This window comes from Siphateles boraxobius, unplaced genomic scaffold (genome assembly GCF_051911475.1).
Source record: "Siphateles boraxobius isolate OS27281-9 unplaced genomic scaffold, OSU_SipBor_1 11, whole genome shotgun sequence".
NCBI classification, from domain to species: domain Eukaryota; kingdom Metazoa; phylum Chordata; class Actinopteri; order Cypriniformes; family Leuciscidae; genus Siphateles; species Siphateles boraxobius.
The window spans coordinates 12,301,612-12,325,310 of record NW_027508711.1 but is presented as its reverse complement, the minus strand read 5'-3'; the positions used below and the strand labels follow the sequence as shown (position 1 = coordinate 12,325,310).

The 23,699-nt window shown below is 36.6% G+C and overlaps 2 protein-coding genes across 6 annotated transcripts; one reads left to right on the top strand and one right to left on the bottom strand.

The window, feature by feature from the left end:
* Positions 1-1,326: 1,326 nt before the first annotated feature.
* slc25a14 (solute carrier family 25 member 14) lies at positions 1,327-16,082 on the bottom strand. 5 transcript variants are annotated; one of them, XR_013190693.1, is made up of 10 exons: positions 15,919-16,077; positions 15,245-15,340; positions 14,401-14,539; positions 11,127-11,221; positions 7,530-7,615; positions 6,378-6,473; positions 6,111-6,235; positions 5,803-6,016; positions 3,539-3,742; positions 1,327-3,425 (listed from the first exon to the last, which is right to left on the bottom strand). XR_013190693.1 is itself a non-coding variant. In XM_077196984.1 (9 exons), the coding sequence occupies exons 2-9, from the start codon at positions 15,306-15,308 to the stop codon at positions 3,701-3,703; spliced, it is 861 nt and encodes a 286-aa protein (XP_077053099.1). In that variant the 5' UTR covers positions 15,309-15,340; positions 15,919-16,082; the 3' UTR covers positions 1,327-3,700. The 5 variants fall into 5 exon arrangements, 3 of the variants coding, with proteins under 3 accessions (XP_077053099.1, XP_077053091.1, XP_077053082.1); XR_013190692.1 differs by having other exon boundaries at positions 15,245-15,343; positions 15,919-16,072; XM_077196984.1 differs by having other exon boundaries at positions 1,327-3,742; positions 15,919-16,082.
* Positions 16,083-21,240: 5,158 nt separating this feature from the next.
* Positions 21,241-23,226, top strand: gpr119 (G protein-coupled receptor 119). The gene has a single exon (XM_077248541.1). It carries the CDS (start codon positions 21,829-21,831, stop codon positions 22,984-22,986), a length of 1,158 nt encoding a protein of 385 aa, XP_077104656.1. The 5' UTR covers positions 21,241-21,828; the 3' UTR covers positions 22,987-23,226.
* Positions 23,227-23,699: the final 473 nt, after the last annotated feature.

The window sequence follows — 23,699 nt, the reverse complement described above, 5'->3', positions numbered from 1 at the left end:
GAAATATACACTATATTGTCAAAAGTATTGGGACACCCCTACACATTTTTGAATTCAGATGTTCCAATCACTTGTATAACATCAAGCACCTAGGCATGCAGACTGCTCCTGAAACATTTGTGAAAGAATGGGTCACTCTCAGAATCTCAGTGAATTCAAGCGTGGTACCATGATAGGTTGCCACCTGTGCAATAAGTCCATTCATGAAATTTACTCACTACTAAATATTCCACGGACAACTGTCAGTTGTATTATAAGAGAAAAAGTGGAAGCAATTGGGAACAACAGCAACTCAGCCACGAAGTGTTAGGCCAGGTAAAATCACAGAGAGGGGTCAGCGCATGCTGTCGTGCACAGTGCGCAGAAGTGGCCAACTTTCTGCTGAGTGAATAGCTACAGACCTCCAAACTTTGTGTTGCCCTAACGATTAGCCCAAGAACAGTGTGTCGAGAGCTTCATGGAAGGGTTTCCATGGCTGAGCAGCTGCATCCAAGCCGTACATCACCTGGTGCAATGCAAAGCGCTGGATGCAGTGATGTAAAGCACACCGCCACTGAACTCTAGATCAGTGGAGACGAGTTCTCTGGAGTGACGAATCACGCTTCTGTCTGGCAATCCGATGGATGAGTCTGAATGTATTGTGCCAAGAGTAAAGTTTAGTGGAAGGGGGATTATGGTGTGGGGTTGTTTTTCAGGGTTTGGGCCCTTAGTTCCAGTGAAAGGAACTCTTAATGATTCAACATACCAAGACATTTTGGACAATTTCATGCTCCCAACTTTGTGGGAACAGTTTGGGGCTGGCCTCTTCCTGTTCCAACATGACTGCACTCCAGTGCATAATGCAAGGTCTATAAATACATGGATGAGTGAGTTTGGTGTGGAGGAACTTGACTGGCCTGCACAGAGTCCTCACCTCAACCCGATAGAGAACACCTTTGGGATGAATTAGAGCAGAGACTGAGAGCCAGGCCTTCTCATCCAACATCAGTGCCTGACCTCACAAATGTACTTCTAGAAGAATGGTCAAAAATTCCAATAAACACACTCCTAAACCTTGTGGAAAGCCTTCCCAGAAGAGTTGAAGCTGTTTTAGCTGCAAAGGGTGGGCCAACTCCATATTTAATGCTACGGATTAGAATGGGATGTTATTAAAGTTCATGCATGTAAAGGCAGATGTCCCACAACTTTTGGCAATGTAGTGTGTGTGTGTGTGTGTATATATATATATATATATATATAAACACATTCAAACACAAGATAGAACCGTAAGATGATGCAATTCATTAATTTTGTTTGGGACTAAATGTGACCTATAAAAAACAAATGTGCAGCGAAAACTGTCGTTTATTATCAGGGTGCAGAGTTACATCAGAATAAGCAAAATAAATCAAACCAGCCACACACACACACAAAATCAGACATTTTTAATACAATCATTGTCTATTCAAGCAACAGATCATAATAAATAATGTGTTTGTGTTCACCGAAGACATTTAACTAAAGAGTGGATCACAAAGAAATTGGCAATTGCAAGCATATAATACCCAGCAATGGATATTGGATGCTTTTCGATTTTTCAAGAAAGAAAAAAAGCAGCATTGGGGATTTTATTTGCTTTTATACCCACTTTTAAAACACACACACATATAGCAAATATAATACGTGTGTGTAAACACTTTTAATTCTGCCCTTTTTCATAAGCTCATTTATCATATGAATTTGCTGCAGTACATTTTAAGTTGGAGTAAATTGTATAATTTTCATCATTGTATGACATTGTCGTCAGAACATTCCTCATGACTTCCATTATACATCCAAATGAACACCCTACACATTTAAAGTACATCTACACAAAAGAACATTGCATATAAAAATAAACAGCAAATATCTGCTAAATCATTTTTGTTTCTGAAAATCTGCAAAGCAAAAAAAGACAGAACAAAAACACAATGATCCATGGGTGACTAACAGTAAGTTGAAATAAAAACACTGGCACATTCGTAAATGTGGTTCTTGGTCTTTGCTACACAATGAGAAGCATTTTCAAAAGTTATCCAGAGAGGAATATTTCATGCACCATGCTGTAATGACCAATCTAGCAAAAGCCAACGTCTGAGAAAGAATTGGAAGCAAGTATATCAGAGGAAAACCCCTTAAAGTCGTATGAAGAACAGTTTGCCCATTTAACTTAAGCAAGAATGTTTGATTAGTTTACAGTAGTTTGAATTGCTTATGTACATGTTAAAGGTTATGAACAACAGAGCACATTGAATTATAGCAGAAGTTAAACCCTTCATGTTTGGCTAGCACACCAAGAGGCATAAAACGATCAGGCAAAGGCATAAATACAAAAGCAGGAAGTGGTAAGGCTTGAAATATATTGACATAACAATGATAAATTTGTAACAGTACCTTCCCAATAATAATAATGTCACTTAAAAACTCAACAGTGCAGTTCTGGTTCAAAACATGTACAGTTTGGCAAAGGAGACAAGCACCCAAAATGCTACTGACCCTTTTCCACAAAATCTGAAATGAAAAAAAAAGCACAAAAAAAACTACTGTATATGCTAACATTTTATTTTAGTTCTATCATACAGTAGCAGTATTTGCACACTTTTGACAGTTGCCAAAATGTTAAATATTTTGCATGTGCTTCTCAGAACACACGCACACACACAAACTGCATACAAACATCTATGTGGCAATAAAGAGATCGCTGCAAAAAAAAGAGAAACAAATAAAAACAGTACATTTCTTGAGCACAAGTGATTTTCAATTCTGTGCGTTTTCAAGCATTAACTCCTCATCCATTTTCATTCAGAGTTTGGGATGAAACCCTAACCCTAACCCTGACATAATATTGGATAAAAGAAGCTTTTTGCGCACATTGCGACTTATGAAACAAGCAACGTTGACTTAAATGTGACAACTTGAGCAAGAACGGACTTATGAATGATTGTTGCACTCAAATTTTCTTGAGTTTTATGAATGAGGGCCCATTGATTTCAAAGATCCAGGACGTGAGGTCACTTCAACTCACTAGTTCCTTTGGTATTAATTTGACCTGTATACTAGTTTGCAACATGGACATTTCCTATCAATATCATATCTGCAGTCTACAGATAAAGCAAAAAGATTTGTCATTGAAGCGGTGTCTACATGTGAACAGTTTAACTTACGGATAACATCTCATTTGGAGAGTAAAGACCTCAAAAAATAAATAAATATATTTTACTTATACTCAGTAATACACTAACTATTGCTCTACATCCTCACCTGGTGGACGTGTCTTAAGTAACTTAACTTAATGGTTTCCAGCTATAGCACTTTACTTCAGATATTCACCAGCAGCTCCAATCTGACTAAGCCTATATCATGAGATCACCACTGGGCCTGTGAACATGACCCTGACGGACAGATAGCTGCCAGGAGTGAAAAATAAAGCATTAACGAGTGCAAAAACGAGTGTTTCAATGCGTCAAGTATGTGCAAAACAAATGAGAACAGAATAAAACAAGTTCTTAAATAAACATACTTATAGGTGTGTGTGATGGAGAAGGGATGATGAATGCTAAAGGACAAAAGCTCCATTCACACACACACACACACACACACACACACACACACACACACACACACACACACACACACACACACACACACACACACACACACACAGTTCACACACACAGTTCAGCTACAACGGAAACTTCTTCAGCTGCTCAAAGGTGAGGAAGAACTGAAATTTAAGTCAAGGATCACAGGAATATACAATAGATAGATAGATGTCACACACAAATCTTATTCTGATGTCACAATATTCTGTTTTGCCTGAGGTGAAGTTCAGTGTTTTGTGCACTACTTTTTTTTTTTTAGCAGTGGAGCACAAATCATATTTTCCAGAGTTATGAAAGCAGGTTTAGCACCTGTATTGAATGTGTTGGGGCTGCACACAAAAACAAACATGCAATTCGGCCAGTGTAGTCTGAATCTAACACACATGACTCATATGAATCAGATCTTTTTACCAAATCAAAATCAAAGCAATACCAGTGTAGTCTGATTCTCAAAAGAATGACTCTTATGAGCCCCGTTCTTTTAATCAATAATAATAATTCAAAATGTTATCTATTCTGTAAGGTTTTTTTCAGACTCAAATTCAGATTCAAATGGTCAAGACTGGTTAATGGATCACTGTCAGACTACCTTTGCAAGTTTTCATTTTTTATTATTTCATTACTGACTGCTTGTCCGTATGGCAATGTGTTATGGTTAAAAATCTACAAACGTATCCTTTAAGTCTACTTCAAAATGTTGGAATTTCATTGCATTACATAGAAAATATTGAAGCAAGTGGCATCTGCAAACAAATGATGCAAGAACTAACTTACCTCTTCTGAGACATTCCTTTGTCTTCGATTATTTCAACAATACAGTATATATATCGTTTTGAATTTTGAAACCTTAACCAAATTTATTTTAAATGGTTTGATTGAAAAGTGTGTTTGAGTAATAATTACTTAAAATAAATCCCACTTCATAATAACGTAATGCCTGTGATATGTTCATGAAAATATATTAATAATAGAAATCCATATTTTTCTGGCTTAAGGGTCCAAGTATTTTTGGGGCCCACTTTGTGTGTGTGTGTGTGTGTGTGTGTGTGTGTGTGTGTGTGTGTGTGTGTGTGTGTGTGTGTGTGTGTGTGTGTGTGTGTGTGTGTGTGTGTGTGATTTGTGAGGACACAAATGTGTATAATGACATGGGTATTAAATTGGTATTACAACTTGAACGTGAAATATGAGGACATTTCATGAGTCCTCATATTTCAAATGGCTTTAAAACCATACTAAGCAGTGTTTTATTAAAAATGTAAAAATGCAGAATGTCTCCTGTGACGGGTAGGTTTAGGGATGGGGCAGTGTAAGGGGATAGAATATACAGTTTGTCCAGTATAAAAACCATTACGCCTATGGAATGTCCTCACAAATCACAAAAAAAAAACGTGTGTGTGTGTGTGTGTGTGTGAGCGATATATATATCCATTTATCTCATGTTGCAGTGTACTGACCTCTAGTGGTTGGACTATGCAAACACTACAAACCCGAGGACATTTCTAAGAATGCTTTCACACTGGAAGTTTAGTTGGAAACAGAGCATGGATCGCATGAAAACCTGTAAAGTGAAAGCTGTCATGCGGATTGTGAAATCGCGGATGTGTCCACCCTTGTAAAAGAAGTAAAGTAACCTACTCATGCGTTTTAGCCCAGGACATTAGTTCAACAAAAGATGCACTGTAAAAAAATATTTTCATGATTTATCCTTGAAATGTATCTTTTTTTCTTTTGTCAAATCAACTGGATAATTTATGTGGTTCAGATAACATCATATTTTGAGTTTCTGTTGATTAAACCAATCTCAAATTTCTTATTTCAATTAACTTAATTTTAAGGCAACCAGGTTACTTTTTAAGTTAGACCAACAATTTTTTACAGTGTAGGTGATAGGTGATGATTTACCTTTAATACGATCGAGAGAGTGCAAATGAATGGCTCACAATCAGATGTCTCCTCAGAGCCCGTTTGCAAGCAGCAGAAAGCGACGCACATATAGTGACCCAAGTGTTGTTCACTCTGCTGAGCATAATAGCACTGAATAAGTACGTACGATATAATGCGCCACGCAAGTTTGTGATGAAGTAAGACGAAAGGCAAAAGCACCAGGGTTTCAGACCACTTGAACAATCGCACTTGGCCCCTTTAAGGTCCTAAAACAAAGTATTTTACTGATAAAGGATACAATGATGTTCCAGGGCCCCAGACGCAGCCAGTTGGGCCAGAAGCCTTTATAGAGAGCAAAAAAGCCTTCATTTCTCCAGGTCTGCATGAGTCCGTCCAGGGTGCCCTTGTACATATGGTTACCGGCGAGCACACGCTGATTCATCATACGCGTCCTCACCACGTCCACTGGGTTGGAGGCCAGCGCTCCTGCCAGACCACACGCAAAACTGGAACTAAATAAACGGAAGAAATCATCGGACTCATGAAGTCAATGTTTTAATAATTCAAATGTTTCATCATCAAGCAAGAACTGCTAGAAATGCTCACATGAAGTGAGTTAACACGGTGTCTCCCATCAGGCCTGAAAGAATCAAATGCTTCTTGGTGATGTCATAGACTGGCAGCTCCACACCCACCACGATGGCTGCCCTCTGTGCAGTAGGAATGACACCCTGAAAACAAGACACACATCACTGTATCAAAGCAAAATCCCAGAAGCTGGATTGCCAAGGACACATTAATACAGCCGATGGCCACGCACGCTTTGAAATCTCACCGCTGAGGTCTCAGACGAGACGTAATGAAAGCACTCACCCTCCACAGGCCTCGCGTGCCCTCGGTCTGGTAAATGTTGATGAAATTAGACATCATGCTTCCCTGTAACAGGCTGCCTTGAGCCTGCATGCGAATCTGAAAAAGCAGAGGGAAATAAGACATCAGATAAAGCAAGCTCAGTGGTCTGTGTTGTGAAAACTAATTTAGGATTATGGCTGCATGATATATTGAACTTCTAAATATCACAAATGTACATATCACAATAGCATGTGACATCTGAATGATTTTAATAGGCTACTTCAAAACGTAGCGGAATCCTATACATGGGTTATATAAATTCATTTTTTAAATATTATTTATTTATTTATTTTACACTCTTCAAAAGTTCAAGCATCACATATCCCATTATTTAACAAGTTATCGCATATCACAATTTTCTTCAATATCGTGCCGTCCTAGCTAGGATAAAGATGAGATGGGAAACATACTTATCTTTAACACAGCCGCAAGCAGTTCGATTATTAACACAAAGTACGTACACAAAATGTGTTCGCATGCAATTCATAACCGTAAGCAAATTTGCGTGCTGGCCAAGCCGTCAAATACTGAAATCAATGTTGCTGCCCATTCAGGAATGTGGGAGAATCATAATCTCTTATTTATTATCATTAATTTAAGAAGACCTAAGCATAAATATGAAAATAAATATATCTGCACACACATACACCACAGTTCAAATGTTAGAGGTCAGTAAGTAAAATAACAATAATACTGCTTTTATTTAGCAAGGATACATTAAATTGATCAAAAGTGACAGTAAAGATATAATATCTACCATAGATTTCTATTGTAATATTGCTCTTTTGAACTCTTTTATTTATCAAAAAAATCTGAAAAACTATTCTGTTTTAACTAAAATATTACACAGCACAAATATCATAAGCAAAAAACTTTATATGCATACTTGATTTTAAATTGTAGTAATATCTCAGTTTTTGGATCAAACAAATCTCGTGTCAAATTCCATTTTCTATATTTATTTATTAATATTTAGTTTTTTACATTTATTTATTCTCTCCGGATAATTCCCTAACAGAAAAAAAAGACTAATTACATGCACAGTTATATTAAAATTTTTCTGCATTATTATACTAAAATTTGTTGTGTCTTTTCGGAGGAGATTTTACATACCTTAAGCACATCAGTTGGATTTGCCAAAGAGGAGGACAAAACACCAGACACCACCCCACAAAACACATTAATCACCATAGTTTCATCTGAAAAACAGACAAGAGCACCCATTAGATTCAGAATGTTCTTTAACACGTTTCATTAAAGACTACAAAAAGAAGAAGCTACAAATCAATGAGCAGTTTAATGATTCAAGTCAATAATAACAAACACAATAGGGAAGGAATAAGACATGCAATAAATCACCCACAGATAAACTAAAGCCTTATTTTTGTATTTTTGCAAGTGAAGCCTTGTTGCAGTATTTTAAAGATGTGGCACCTAGTCTTTATAGAGCAAGGCACTAATGATAAGACCCCAAGAAAGAAAAATGAATGAGATTGGAGTTCAGTGTGATGGCAGGAGGAGACAGAACAAAATTTAAGTGTGGATCAAATTTAGATCAATAATTACAGTAATTCCTTGATCAATGTGACCAACAGTCAGAACATCCGTTCATTTTGGCAGGAGAACGGGTATTGGTATCCCAACACCAGCAGGCAAAGCCTGTATCAAAATAAGCATTTGACACAAAGTGGCAACATCCTAGGAAAACCGTGCAGTAAAGCAATAGAAATTGGCCAGAAGAGTCTAAATACAGCATGTTTAATACAACTGAAAGGCCAAGCTGTGACCTTTCTTTGAGTGTTTGTCACAAGTAATACAGATGTTGTTTGCAGAGAAGGGAAGATTCTGTACCAGGTCAGATGGAAATCCGCTGGCGCCAGCACCAGATAAGGTAATGCTAGAGACCTTATGTTTGGACCGCACATTAGTGATGGTGGTTACACCTTGTTTTCAACAACAGTAATGGTAGAGCCTCGTAACGGTGGAAAATTTTGCTAAATGCTACCAAAAAAAAGAAAAATCAAAAGTACATGTTCCTTAAAAACCCTGTTATCTATATCCCATTGTGTAACAACACCAACTTAAAACCACCAAGCAAGCAACAGCCACAGGTGAGAAAACAGAATAATGTTCCAATGAGGCGTTTTTTTGTTGTTTTTTCAATCAAGCACATTTGAGCTTCTGTTCACCATATTCGATCATGTGTTCATGACTTGGATAAAACCACATGATTCCTCTTCTACAATCTCTTTATGAAGAGTCAAAGTTTGGGTGCAATGAGCTTTCAATGGAGGGACCGAATTCGCTCAGGTTTCATCCAAAACATCTTCATTTCTATTTGTAGATAAAAAAAAAAAGTGCAACGGATTTGAAACAACAGGAGTAAATTTACATTTTGTGATGAACTAAACATTTAATAAATCACAAACTATACAGCTAGACAATTCAGTGCAATTCCTGAACAAATTGCTCTTATGTGACCGTTCTTTTTAGTGAATCAAAAACACTTATAAATCAGTCAGGGGTGCGTTTCCTTAGTTGGCAATAGGAAACTCACGCTAGAGAAATTCATGAGAACTGATTTTTTTCTCTTACTAAAGTGCAAGTTATTGCTTTCATCATGTCAGGATCGGTTGGGATGGATGGAACCAGAATTGTAAGAGAAATCTAACCAAAATCATTCAATTTCTCCCAATCACATCCGTTTTGTGGAACGACACCTTTCAGTGGGCATGACTATTCATCAAAATGCCAGATTTATACAAAGAAAACGACTTGCCACTGAATCACAGCTGGGTAGGACAAACTCAGATTAGCACACGAGAGACAGGATTTATTGTTCTCTGACTTACATCATGCCTAGTTACGGCACAGTGTTAGGTACCTAACTGAAATGTAACCTTACTAGGGGCTGATCTGAAACTCATTCAGGGGCAAATGTTAACAATTGCTTATGCAAATCCACACAAAAACTATTTGGACAACTACATGAACGTTGGACTGATTCTCAACATCGATTTCGGAAGACTGGGAAGTTAATGGGATAGTTCACCCAAAAATGATAATTCTGTCATGAATTACTCCCCTTCATGTCGCTCCAAACCCGTAAGACTTTCATTCATCTTCGGAACACAAATGAAGATCTTTTTGATGAAATCCAAGAGCCTTCTGTCTCTCCCTAGACAGCTACGCATACACAACTACCACTTTGACGCTTCAAAAATTTCATACAGAGATTGTAAAACTATAAAGAAATCGTTAATCCATAAGAATAGAGTGGTTTAGTCCAAATTTAGATCAATCTCCAAAGACTATCGCTTTATATGATGAACAGATTGAATTTAGGCTTTTATTCACATAAACATTGACCAGCGAACACAAACAGAAGATCAACCGAACCTGCTTGACTCGCCAGAACAAACCTCTTGCAGAACCTCAAATGTGCTGTGTAACACGAGAATGAACCTCAAACGTGCTTCGTAACACGAGAATGAACCTCAAACGTGCTGCGTAACATGAGAATGAACCTCAAACGTGCTGCGTAACACGAGAATGAACCTCAAACGTGCTTCGTAACACGAGAATGAACCTCAAATGTGCTGCGTAACACGAGAATGAACCTCAAACGTGCTGCGTAACATGAGAATGAACCTCAAACGTGCTGCGTAACACGAGAATGAACCTCAAACGTGCTGTGTAACACGAGAATGAACCTCAAACGTGCTGCGTAACACGAGAATGAACCTCAAATGTGCTGCGTAACACGAGAATGAACCTCAAACGTGCTGCGTAACACGAGAATGAACCTCAAACGTGCTGCGTAACACGAGAATGAACCTCAAATGTGCTGCGTAACACGAGAATGAACCTCAAACGTGCTGCGTAACACGAGAATGAACCTCAAACGTGCTTCGTAACACGAAAATTAACCTCAAACGTGCTTCGTAACAAAAGAATGAACCTCAAATGTGCTTCGTAACAAGAATGAACCTCATTGGTTCTTGCTGAAGCTCAAACGTGCTGCAAAACACAAGAATGAACCTTATTTGGTTCTATCATGTCAGGTGAACATGCTTGAGCTTCCGTTTACCACAACTGATGTGTGAGTTCATGAATATTTATTTGTAATCAATCAATCTCTTTATGAACTTTTTGAGGCATCAAAGTGGTAGTTGCGTAGCTGTAAGATTTTATCTTCATTTGTATTCCGAAGATGATCAAAAGTCTTACGGGTTTGGAAGGACATGAGGGCGAGTAATTAATGACAGAATTTTCATTTTTGGGTGAATTATCCCTAGTAGCTATTGCTACGCTTTAAAAAAAAAAAAAAAGGAAAAAAAAAAGAAAGAAAAATAAATTGACTGGATGTGTGCAACATGTTTATGTCATGTTGGCTATGACTACTGGTCAATGACTTCTGGAGACAATTCATTCCATGTCATAGAGCTACCCGATACAGTCAAAGTAGGTTATCATCAATACTTTGTCACAGAGATGTTTGATATCAATGTTTTTATATTTAGATATAGATATAGTTAGATATTAATATAATTGTAAGATCATGTAATTGAAGATAACAGCACCAAAGTGCCAAACACAATGTGTTTTTAGCTTTTCCATTCTGTTCTCAAACTACAGAAATGTTGCACTGAGAAGAAAATATGTTTTATGAAATGAACAGTATGATCAAAAGATTCATCCTAAACCCACCTTCAGGATGGCTAACAAACAGTTTCTTCAGTGTGTTGTATGTACCGATCTTGATTGTGCCGTAGGAAGCTTGTCGGAGGAGCGCAGGTGAAATTCTAGGAATAAAAAAATACACAACTTCAAGGTCATTGCTTTCTTTCCATTCTGAGGTTAAATGGAAATAGATTAGTTTCAATGATAGACTAAATTCATCACAAGACCATGCAATGACTAACATTTAACAAGCACATTTATTAATGCAAGGATTTATATCAATTAAGTTCAAAGGATTAGCTAAACTGACCATGGCTGTTTTATTAGAGTAATCAAAATAGAGAACAGAATGAATGGTCGTCAATGTCAGAAAACATTAAAGTGTGCACATCATCAAAAGTTTGCCAAAAGCTTTCTTATATGTTTAGAGGACAAAGACAAAATCATGCAAACATTTGTGCAAACTGGTTCAACTAAAGTACACCATTTCACCCTATTTTTCCATAGTACTACTACCATAGGAAAATGTAGACGTAGATTGGATTTACTCATCAATGCAAATTGCACAAAATACTAAGTACACTTATCAAGTACTTGAGTAAAGTACTTAAAATCTACATGAATAAAAGTACAAAACAACTTGATTTTTGTATGTATTTAAGTATTAATAATAAAAGGTACTAATCGAAGCACATTTATTATTTACTTTAGCCAGCACTAGTCAATAAGGAAGATAAGAGCAGACATTTAATATGTATTGATCTGAAAAAATGCTAATGTTTTATTACTAAATACATTAACCTGTTAAGTGTCACCCCCCCTTTTTTTGAATAGACATGAAAATGCACATTCCAAACTTAAATGGTATAGGATAAGAATCCTTTGGAATATAGACATAAAATTGGTCTTGTTTTAAAGAAGACATTTGGCAGATTTTTGTAGAAGTGAAATAAATTAAGAAAGTGAAACAGAAAAAAAGTTACAGAAGTTTGAGTTTATGAAAATGTACGATTTAAAAAATTAATTATTCATATTTTATATAAAATATATATTTTCAAAACCTGGACAACTCTTAAACTGCAAAAAAATCAAAGCCAAAAATCTGAACAAGTTGTGTTTCAAATTTTAGGTTGATATCTCATGAAATGAGCTTTCAGTAAGATTTTGTTTGGGCGCAGTACCAAACTTTTTCACTAGGTCACAACCAGACTCCATTACTGCCCATATAAGGGCGCCTCCATTTCCATATGTGGTTTGAGTGATCTGAACCATCATTTTCACAATTTTCATACAATTTATAAAGTAGACATCCTATTCAGAAGTAGTATTGGAAGTTTGGCAGATTTTGATATGAATTAAACCTTGAATAAACACATAAAAGAACACATATGTGCGTTATAGCTCGCGGCCACATCACAAATGGTGAATCTATTATTTTTTCTTTATATTTAAAACATTTTCAGACCTTTTTTTTCTAAAATAATTGAATGCTTGCCATCTTTTGAACTCTTGGCATGAAAACAAACTGGTTTCTACCCTTCTTTCATGATTTTTCATGTTCATTGCTATTTCAAAATAAAGGTCTGAACACTTGTTGCAAATTAATAAATTACGGCTCCTCTGTAATTTGTTTTGAGATTCAGTAACCAAATATGGAAACTAGAGATTGTAAGCTTTCAAATGATATATAGTTTGTCAAAATTAGTTTAGGTTTAGTATAGGTTATTACTGTTTTAAATATGTAATGGATTTGGGCCCACCGGTGGGCCCATGACATTTAAGAGGTTAACTTTAAATATACTAAAATATCAATTTAAGTTACTGATAAGTCAAGTGTTCACTTCAAACAAATGAAAATGACTAAATATACCATATAGTATAAAAAATAGGGGAATACAAATTGTCTGTAATTGTAGTGGCAAATAATAGAAGCATACATTATATGCAGAAATAACATGGGCTAAATAAAAGGCATCAGCATTTTTAGAAGAACGCAATGCAAACATCCACAATCAAGAATTTCATTCAATGGGGTTAAACAGCAGATTTAGTTCTGAAATAACTAATATGATTTTCATTAGGAGATGCAGATGCACCGGTTGGATTTATGTGGGCCGATACCGATTTTAACAAACAATTACTGGCAGATTCAGATACTGATATTTGTCACTTGCTCTCTAATTTGAAGTTTTGTCATTAAGTATTTTTTTGATCATGTTTTAAATTAGCTAAGTTCAAAAATGCATGCATTAAGTCATACTAGCTAGTTTATTGTTGCATCATCAAAACATTTCTAATGAATAATGACTGGAGCCATTTAACATTCAGCAGGCCAACATAACTACATTAATACAGCAGAACAAAGATACATATGAAATAAACTGTTTCTTAGGCAGTTTTAACAGTAGTTTGAATAAATATCGGCGGTCAATATGTCGGTGCATCTCTAATTTTCTTAAAGCTTACGGTGCTTTTGGGAAATGCAGCCCAGATCATTAAATCAGAGAGTTGTTGACTCGAGTCCAATTCGCAAATTAATTCAGTGTGCTTTGCAAAACGAATCAACATGTTCATTGAAAAAATGTGCCTGATCACAAACCAAACATTGCTATCGCATCTCAGAGAGGGAGTTGATTTCTGATATGTTTTTGTGAAATGAAGAACAATAAGTTTGGAATGCAGTGAAAATTTTTTTATATTTTTTTTTACTTAAGTTCAGCAACGAGGTGGGTGATTGCTTATTGGCCCACATAATAATAATAATAAAAAGCCTAGAAGTCTCTAGATATAAATCTGGTCCTTTTTTCAATCCAAGTCTATTTTTTCACCAGAATTATTGCGAGACAGGCAAAAAAGTTGAATCACTAAGAATAATTCACACATAGCCTTAAAGTGTTTTAAAAAGAAAATGATAAGCAATGGCAGTAACCTCCTAACCATAAGCTTCAGGCCAGGAAAAGAAACAGCAGATTAACATGAGATGATGGTTTGAAAAACAAGATGCTCTGACACACACAGATAAAATGACCAAGTAGACTGGAACGGCTGCAGTCTGTGCTTTCCAAAGCAGAGGGCCGGTTTCACTTGACTCAGCTCCTCTACAGACCTCGTGAATTAAATATCATCTATATTTAGAGTTTATTACAGCTATCAGCTGTATTTAAAACCAACTGAACAGGTTACATACCTTTAAAAGGGAACAACTCTGATCTTCAGAAATTATACAGCAAAAACACTATAACACTGATGCTAAAGTGAAGCATTTATTGTCATTCAGAATACTTAAATAATTCAAACTCACCCCGAATACAACGCCCGGACGCCTTCTTCACTTCCAATTCTGAACAAAGCGTGGAACATCCCCCGATATCGGACCTCCATGCAGTGCGTCTGCCCTTGAACCTGGAGCCGCGTTTTTGTGAGATCAATGGGAAACGTACCTGCAAGTTTCAATTGTGGGTTACATTTCAGATCAAATCTAGAAGTACTTTATTATGCATATTAGTACTTTATCTACCGGCTGCTTTGGATGTATATTGCTTCTCATATCTGTCATCTAATGTCCTACCCTATTTCAAACAGTTTGCTCTCTTTGTGTAGTTGGGAATGTTGTTTTTCATGTTCTGCAATTGTTTTTTGAACATCGTTCTTACACTAATTTCATAGTCCCTCCAATGTGCGCCAATTGTGATTCTAAAGGTAGGCTAATACTTTGATAGTTATAAATAACAGCATATTTAGTACAGCAACCAATATAATTAACAAATATGAATAATAAGTATGTAACAGCTTTACAATTATAATGTTATACTAATACAACCATATAACAATTATAATAATGATACTAATAAAAAAATAAATATTCATAATGCATGTTTTATTGTGGAAACCTAATTATTATTTACATATTAGTGTTAAAATGTAGAAAGAAACTCGGTTCTTTATATCAGCTATTGGACACATAAACAAAAATACGTCTGAAAAAAAATATAATATATCGATATTCCCTCAAATATGAATATGCATTCTGTCACTTTCATATGAGATAACAACATGTATTCCGCTTAAATATACTACGCAAACTTAAATGAATAAGTGATCTTTAATAGGTGATAAAAAATAGCAGGTGCACAACAGAGACTCACCGAATTCTGCGACAATTGAGGCCATTCCTCCATAGACGAACGGCTTCCAGTTCAGGTTTGCCATTTCTGTAGCGGCCCCTTCGGCTTGATGGAGTCCTACTAAAAACAGCAGAAACCCAAAATATGAGCAAACCAGCTGTTTTAATCTCACACTGTACAACATAGCGCTACCCGTCTGTGTTACAGCCAGTCTTCCCAGATGCATAGACAAATGTGCACCGGAATAAAACGAACCGCATTAAATAATCATTGCAAGCGCCATAGGAAATTTGCGGAAATTCTATTGGTTGTAAAGTCTGTCAGTCATTTTATCTGCGATCCTCATTGGTTGGATGGATCTGAAGTTCCACCTACTTCCGTCGCCAAGGAGGTTGAGGGACAAGCAATGGCTCTCGCCTATTCTCTTCAAACCGTGTAACACTTAACTTTTTAGGTTATCAATGCAAATTAAAAAATGAAACAGAATGCGGCCAAACTCACCAATATAAATAAAATGGGTCTATGGCGTTGGCGTAGTGTGAAAGACCGCTATACTTGGTTGCGAATCGGACATCCAACGGCTTGTAAATTAACTGTTAGCCAGGTACGCAGAACTAACGTTACTCGCAGCATTATACAGTACAACACTGAGTAATCGCGACATTTATGCAATATCGCTTCGTGAGCTCACGTACCTGAGGCTTGGTGGTTCAGTCACCTCTGTTATTTTATTTTTGACTCCATCGTCTCGACCACATGTAGATTTATTGTACTTTTTGCAGTCAAACTCCAGAAGCGCACCTACGGCTCTTAGTTTACCATCATGTGTCTCTAGCAGGAACTCAACTCACCGCAACCGGAAGTTCCCGCCCGGAAGTTTGAACGAGACTAGACTCCCCCCCTCCACATTTCAATGTCACCCTGTCCGTCAAGCAAACAGTGAGGTTTGATTTAAACAAATCTTTTATTTATTTATTTAATTATTTTTACTTTTTTTTCCCCAGGGGGACGTTAGAGAAATTCATGGTTTTTTTTTATCAACAAATTGCATGTACAATAGCATGTCCATATTACATCAGAACAATAGAAATTACAAAAAAAGAGAAAATGAAAAGAAAAGAAAGAAAACAACATACAGGGGACATGTCTATATATTGTTGAATAAGTGTAAATATATACTGTTTATTTGAAAATGTTAAATTAAGAACATATTGCATATATTTAGATTTTGACATGCATCTTTGCACATTTTAATCTTCTTAAGCACTGTAAAATTGGGTTTGCCATTTGTGAATTTACATTTGTGGAAATTAAATTTACATAAAAATAAAATATATAAAGAAACAAACATCCTTTGAGCTATGGTCCCTAATACAATAATTTAAATTACATATTTATAGGATAAGAGAGAAGTATTTAAAATATTATCAGCAATGAATCTCTTAACATCTTTCCAGAAACACAGATCAAAACATGAGAAATGGTTTCAGAACTTCCACAGAAAGAGCATTTTATTTAAATATCACTTTTAATTTTTTTGTAAAAATAGCTTGGTAGGATAGACTGTATAACTTATGAGATTTCCTTAACCTCAATTGTAAGGAGGAATTTTAGAAAAATGTATTTTAAAGGAAAGAGCTGAGATGTCAAATGTGGGTGGTCCTTCATGCATATACATATGTATGTGTATATATATATATATATATATATATATATATATAGAGAGAGAGAGAGAGAGAGAGAGAGAGAGAGAGAGAGAGAGAGAGAGAGAGCCTATATATATATATTGGATTATCAAAATAAAATAAAATTCAGTGATCAGAAATTAGTGTTACAAGATCAGAGATCAGTTTATTTAATTTTCATCTTTACACATTTTATTATCACTCAACGGTAATAAAAGGTCTGCTTTTTCCCCATAAAACAGAATGTAAAAAAAAATAAAAAAATTAAAAATGTATTGTGAAAAGCTGAAACTTTGTATAGTAGGCCTGGCAAATGGTATCATTTGATTGAAAACGGTGAACCCCAATCACACCAGTCAATAACTAATGTGTAATCCACTTCTTTCTATTAACGTCTCTTTGTTCAACCAAAGAATCACCTTTTGACTCTCTCTGTATTGTCTGTCCGTTTTCTCTATAAGGTTATACAGATCGCATGTTATAATGCAAGCAAAATGTGTCCATCTTTAACAGGACTATGCTTCCACAAAAAAATCCACACCATTAGCATCATTCGCAATGAACACCCCAACCTGCAAAAAGTGTAATTTCCGTCCATTGTAGATCTCTCTTATGGCTTTTTAATGCTTCGGTATAGATCATAAATTTGAACACACAAACTCATTGTAAAAGGAGATGCACCTTTTAATGATGTCGGGAAATATATTTTAAAGTTCTCGCGCTTAAAAGTCCACAGTTTTATGTCAATCATGCTGATCTCATGATAAGTGGTCCGTAGACTTTGGTTGTGGTTTCACCTTCCCTCTAGTTGTGATGTCACAGAGTGGTGCGTAGGAGCCTCATCACACGCTGGTACAGCTGCTGAACAACTGATACCAGATTCCTGCAACACACAGAAGTGAGGAACTTCATGAGTTACTGTTATTCATGCACGTGATTCACTGAAGGGATGATTCTCCATTTCAAAAATAAAATTTAGGTCATCACTCCCTTTACAGAAGGTGTGCTATTAGCATACTTCCTTAAAACTAAAAATAAGAAAGTACACTTTTAATGTACTTTTCAGGAATATACTTAAAATTGCACTTGAGTATACTTGACCTATACTGTCAGAAAAGTGTAAGTATATTTGACATACTGTCAGAAAAGTGAAAGTATACTTGACCTATACTGTCAGAAAATTGTAAGTATACTTGACCTATACTGACAGAAAAATGTAAGTATACTTGACCTATACTGTCAGAAAAGTATAAGTATATTTAACCTATACTGTCAGAAAAGGGTAAGTATACTTGACCTATACTGTCAGAAAAGTATAAGTATATTTGACATACTGTCAGAAAAGTGAAAGTATACTTGACCTATACTGTCAGAAAAGTGTAAGTATACTTGACCTATACTGTCAGAAAATTGTAAGTATACTTGACCTATACTGACAGAAAAATTTAAGTATACTTGACCTATACTGTCAGAAAAGTATAAGTATATTTAACCTATACTGTCAGAAAAATTTAAGTATACTTGACCTATACTGTCAGAAAAGTATAAGTATATTTAACCTATACTGTCAGAAAAGGGTAAGTATACTTGACCTATACTGTCAGAAAAGTGTAAGTATACTTGACCTAAACTGACAGAAAAGTGTAAGTATAATTTGGCCTATACTTGTACTCTATGTTTTGATCGAGAGTCCGCCTGTAGTCAATAATTTTATCCCTGAAAACTCACATTTGAGCAACCAAAATTGCATATTTAATTTTTTTCCTTGAAAAAAATGTGTCTATGAATTTGCAAATTAGCCCCGCCTCCACTCACTCACACAAGGGGTTGAAGCTCAACATTTTGCTACGGTTTCCGGGTTGAACAACATGTTTCCCGGAAACGGTGTGAACCGGAGTTTGAGATACGTTTTCTCTTGTTTGGGTGTGACAAAAATGTCAGCAAAATCAGCAGCAACATGTATGTAAACCACGCGGTATTAAAGAGACAGCTCGCACAATGGATCCAAGTAAAGTCGTTCACAAATGTGTCCGCTTCAGCTCGGTATACGCAACATTTGAAGATATTAAAGAAATGTTTGTCGTAAAAATATAGCACATCAATAGTGATCAGCAATAATGATGAGCCTAATACTCACAATAAAAATAATAAGGTCAGATAGGTAGATCACAGTTTCGGATGGAAATTATCCTGATTAATCCTGATTATCCTGATTATCCTTCACCTGAAATGTTTATCTTTTCATCCTGAAATGCGAGCCAAATGTTGGATCACAATAATTAGGAACCACAATTTTCACAAATCCCTCACTCGATTGGGATGTTCTCTTTTATTCTGGACGGCAGGGGCAGTGACTATAACATCGATCGTATTTTGCAGTATTAAACACGTATTTATACCGATTTCATCAGGCTCTGAAAATTCTTCAAAAAGAACACAAAGAAAGGCGTTCTCAGCTGCCATAGCTGCAACTCTTGCGTCATCAGAACAAGGGTGTTCAACGCACCACCGTTTCCGTTAAAAAAACATTTTGCAACTTTTTGTCTGGGCTAAACGCTTGTTTTCCACTCGTTGATGATCACACGTTGACCTGATTGGTTTAAAAGGCAGTTTGTGACGTCAGAAACGAGTATCTGAATTTTGGTGTAGGCTAGTCCACTGGTTGTGTACAGAGGAATTTACTTCAAATCTGCTTTTCCCCACCATTGACTGAATTTTCCGGCTATCCATGTTTTCACTGTTATAAGGTTATGGGGCGCAACTACGCATCTTCTGTGAAAGAGTAAAGAATCTCCAGATCAAAACCCAGGTGAAGAAGAAGAAGAAACAATAGAAGATTGCTAACGCAAATGTAAAATAACGCAAACATTAAACATTAAACAGCATATAAATAAAAACTGCCTAACATTACTGAATGAAATGTCCAACCCATGTATAAGTATAAGTATGATGTTTTGTTCACTTGAAGAAAACTTGCAGTATAAGTATACTTGCAGTATAAAACTAATAAACAAGTTACTGAGAGTATATTTCAAAGTGTACTTTCATAAACTAAAACATGTGCTACAAGTATTAAAATGGTAAAAAAGTTTATATCTATAGTACTCTGTTTATTACTGATTCGCAAAGTATACTTAAAAGTATACTTTTATATAGTCTACTAAACAGTAGGCCAATTTAGTCCCAAGCAGTATTGAAATAGTACTACTAGTATACTCCTAGTACGTTTTGATATTAGTATACTTACTACATAAAGTATACTCAAAAAATATACTTGAACTTTACTAAAGTATAAATTAACTTTTTTTTTATATGGGTTGATTTCTCTCAAGTCGCTACAAACGTATTAAACTCAAAAGAAGATATTTTGAAAAATGCCTGTGTCTTTTTTCATACAATAACATTCTTTCAAAATTTGGACAAAAACAGTTCTTCAAAGTTTCTTCTTTTATGTTCCATTTTTGCACAGACTATCCCTTTAATTGCTTGACAAATAAGATTAGATGTATTTTAAATAGTTTAGGGTGGCCTTTAAACTCACCGAGCACCATTCGAGACACAGTTGTTTCTGTCCGGGTGGAGGCAAAAGAGTGACCCCACGCAATACATACAGCACAACAACATGGAGATCAGTCTCCGCTTTAAAGACATCTTCCCGATGCTCTGATTCTGAAGAATCTTCAGTATTCTTTTCAAAGAGCCCAAGACGTTCCTTATTTATCCACCTCAAACTGAAGACAGGCAGTGATGTGTCGGCGAAGGGTAGACACGGTTCTGCACAAATCGCATCCAAGAGCTTTCTGTGGGCTGAGCATAGCAGTGGGCACAACAACTGCTGACCTAAATCCACTTTCAATAGCAGTGAAAAGTCTAGTAGGGATGAATAACATCACCACATTGTTGGCCTGTGGGAGTCAGGCTTTATTGTGTAGCAAACAGACCTTTCCTTGGAACGGACAACTGTGTGCAGATTTTTAAAAACCAGTTGTGTAATTTTAAGCCCATTGTACTTTGACTCATTCATTGTCCTCGAGAGGCAAGTTGAAGTGCATTATTGCGGAATTAATGTAAATGATTCGTCCTGCTCCCAAAATATATCCATATCTGTGCATTGACCCTGGCTCCTATGATAAAATGTGAAATGGTTTGGATATGGTAACAGTTTATTTACCCATGAGCGATTCTGTTTGTTCAGAGTTGGTTCACTCATGAGTAATCACAGCCACGCTGTTAGTGTCCACCCTCCTCCCAGCCCACTCTCCAAACCCAAACCTCTTTACATGTTCATCAGTTTCTCTTCCCCTTTTTGTTTGTTCAGAGTAAGTAGACTGATTCCCCTTGCTGACAGAGAGACAACAAAACGAACACTTGGACATCACCCCTATTTTGAGTGAAAGCCAACCGAATCTGAAAGACGCACTCACTTGGTATCCTTGTTCTGGACATCTTTTCCTCAGTTGGAATAGTTTTCTGTTGAATTTATTGGAGTTTTACATGGAGATTTCATGAGAAAGGAGTTCTGCTTCTCATCACCGTTTCAGGCAAGGACATCTCTTAAAACATCTGGAAATCGAATAGTATTCTGAGATTACTCCTTAATGAAAAGCTTTATTAAAGGATAAAGATTTCATCAATAGATCAGCATTGTCTTTGTACTTCAGCAAGGTTAGGTTCATCATAATCAAATGCTCACGGATATATGGCCACTTAGAAGGAAGCATGCTCTTATGGGACCTGGATGACAGCCAGACAGCACAAGGGTCGGACAAACAGAACCACAGCAGCCAAAAGTTTTGCTTTTCCCAATGGGAGCAAATAAAAATCTACATTCTTGTGTCCATTTCCTCCTCTTGAAACCATCAATATCCTGGTCTGTTTAAACTCTCAACTTTGAAATAAAATGAGACATTGAGTGCAACAATGATCGCCTTCAACGTGTCTCAGGAGACTTCACTGAAGAACTATAGAGTGACATCAGCCAGTCCAGAGCTCACAACCCCTCCCATAGAAAGAGCAGTAGTGACCATGGGCTGTATCCTTAGTGTAGGATCCATTTTGATCATCTCTACCAACCTTCTAGTCGCCATTGCCCTGGTCTTGCTTATCCGCAAAAGGGGCTGCCAGAGTTGGTGTTTTGTTTTAAACCTATCCATTGCAGACATCCTAGTTGGCATGGCCATCACTGGCATCGCCACTGATGCTCTGGAAGGAACGACAGCCTCCATGGAGAAGGGCATTTGTTTGTTGCGCATGACCTTTATCATCGCACCCTCTGCAGCCTCCATCATAACCATGTTCTTGATCTCACTGGACCGCTACATAGCTATAAAGTTGCCCCTGCGCTATTCACAGCTTATGAATGAGAAGATGATTGCTGGGGCTCTGGTTCCCGTCTGGCTGATCTCAATGTTTGTGGGATTTGCACCCAGCTTTGTGAAACCAATGCAGAAAGAAGACTATCTCAATGTCTGTACATTCTTCTCCGTCATTGAGCCTAAGAGCATCATTGTGGTCTTCTGCCTGTTTTTCTTCCCACTACTCTCGGTCTTCATCTATTTCTACATGGACATCCTAAAAATCGCCTGTGGCCACCAGAAGCGCATCTGCGCCCAGCAATCGAGTACACGCTTTCTGTCGTCTAGCCGCTACTGGGGTCACGTAAAAGCCCTGCGGACTGTTGCAATGCTGGTTGGCTGCTTCACTCTCTGCTGGTGCCCCTTTTTTGTGGTCAGTATTGTGCAGGTGTCTTGTCCAAACTGTAAACTTTATCACTTTTTGGAGAACCATCTCTGGCTGCTAGGACTCTCGAACTCCCTTATAAATCCCCTCGTCTACGCCTGCTGGCAGCGAGAGGTGAGTGACAAGATCTGCGAGCTCTTCGCTCATGTTAAAGTTGTGTTGTGTTGTGTGACACACTCCGAGACAGCGGACAGATACCCCACAGACCACCCGACTGTCACTCAGTCAGTTGAGTTTCATGACAAGATGATAGCCTCTCCGGGGAATTATAGTAGGTCTGTCACAATTCCTGAACTACATCAGGAAAATATTGCCAATAGAGGGGGAATGTCCTTTTAGTCCTCTGGTCATAGGAAACTGTAAAAGGTCTTGCTTTGTCGTTAATGGCTTTTTTAATGGATGTGAAGACCAGAGTATTTGTCTAAATAAAACAGACTTTATTTGCTTAACTTGTCCGCTTGCAATGAACAAATTACATTCCAAATATAACCATAGCACTTAGTTCCCCTGTTTCCTCTTGTTTTTTTGTTTGTTTTTTCAATTGTAAAATAGATGACGGTAATATAGATTAAACTCATATTCAACAGAACGTGTTTTTGTTATCCATTATACATTCACAAATAAATGTAATTTGGTGATATAGAAAAGAAGTATGGGAAAGGAAGTCTGGTTAACAGTAAGAGTACAATATGCTATTATACAAACCGAATGTTTATGTACTTTGTAGCATTATTAGATTTTAGCTTGCAAACACTTGCTAAAGAATATAGTAGATGATATTTAAATATCATTTATAGTCTTTTTGATATGACATTTATCTTTCACAATTATTGTTTTCCGCCAATATAAACGAGGCTAGATAAAAATATGATCTGCTTGTGGTCCTCCACAAGAGTGGGGGTTTTGGGCATCAAAAAGTTTCCCTGTGTTATGACAAAAGGCCAACCACTAATTGGAAGACGACTTCAAAACTGTGCGAAAACCATGAATTCCCAAGAAACATATGTGTAAACAGTGAAATTATTGTTAGAATAAGTGTATTAAAATAAAAT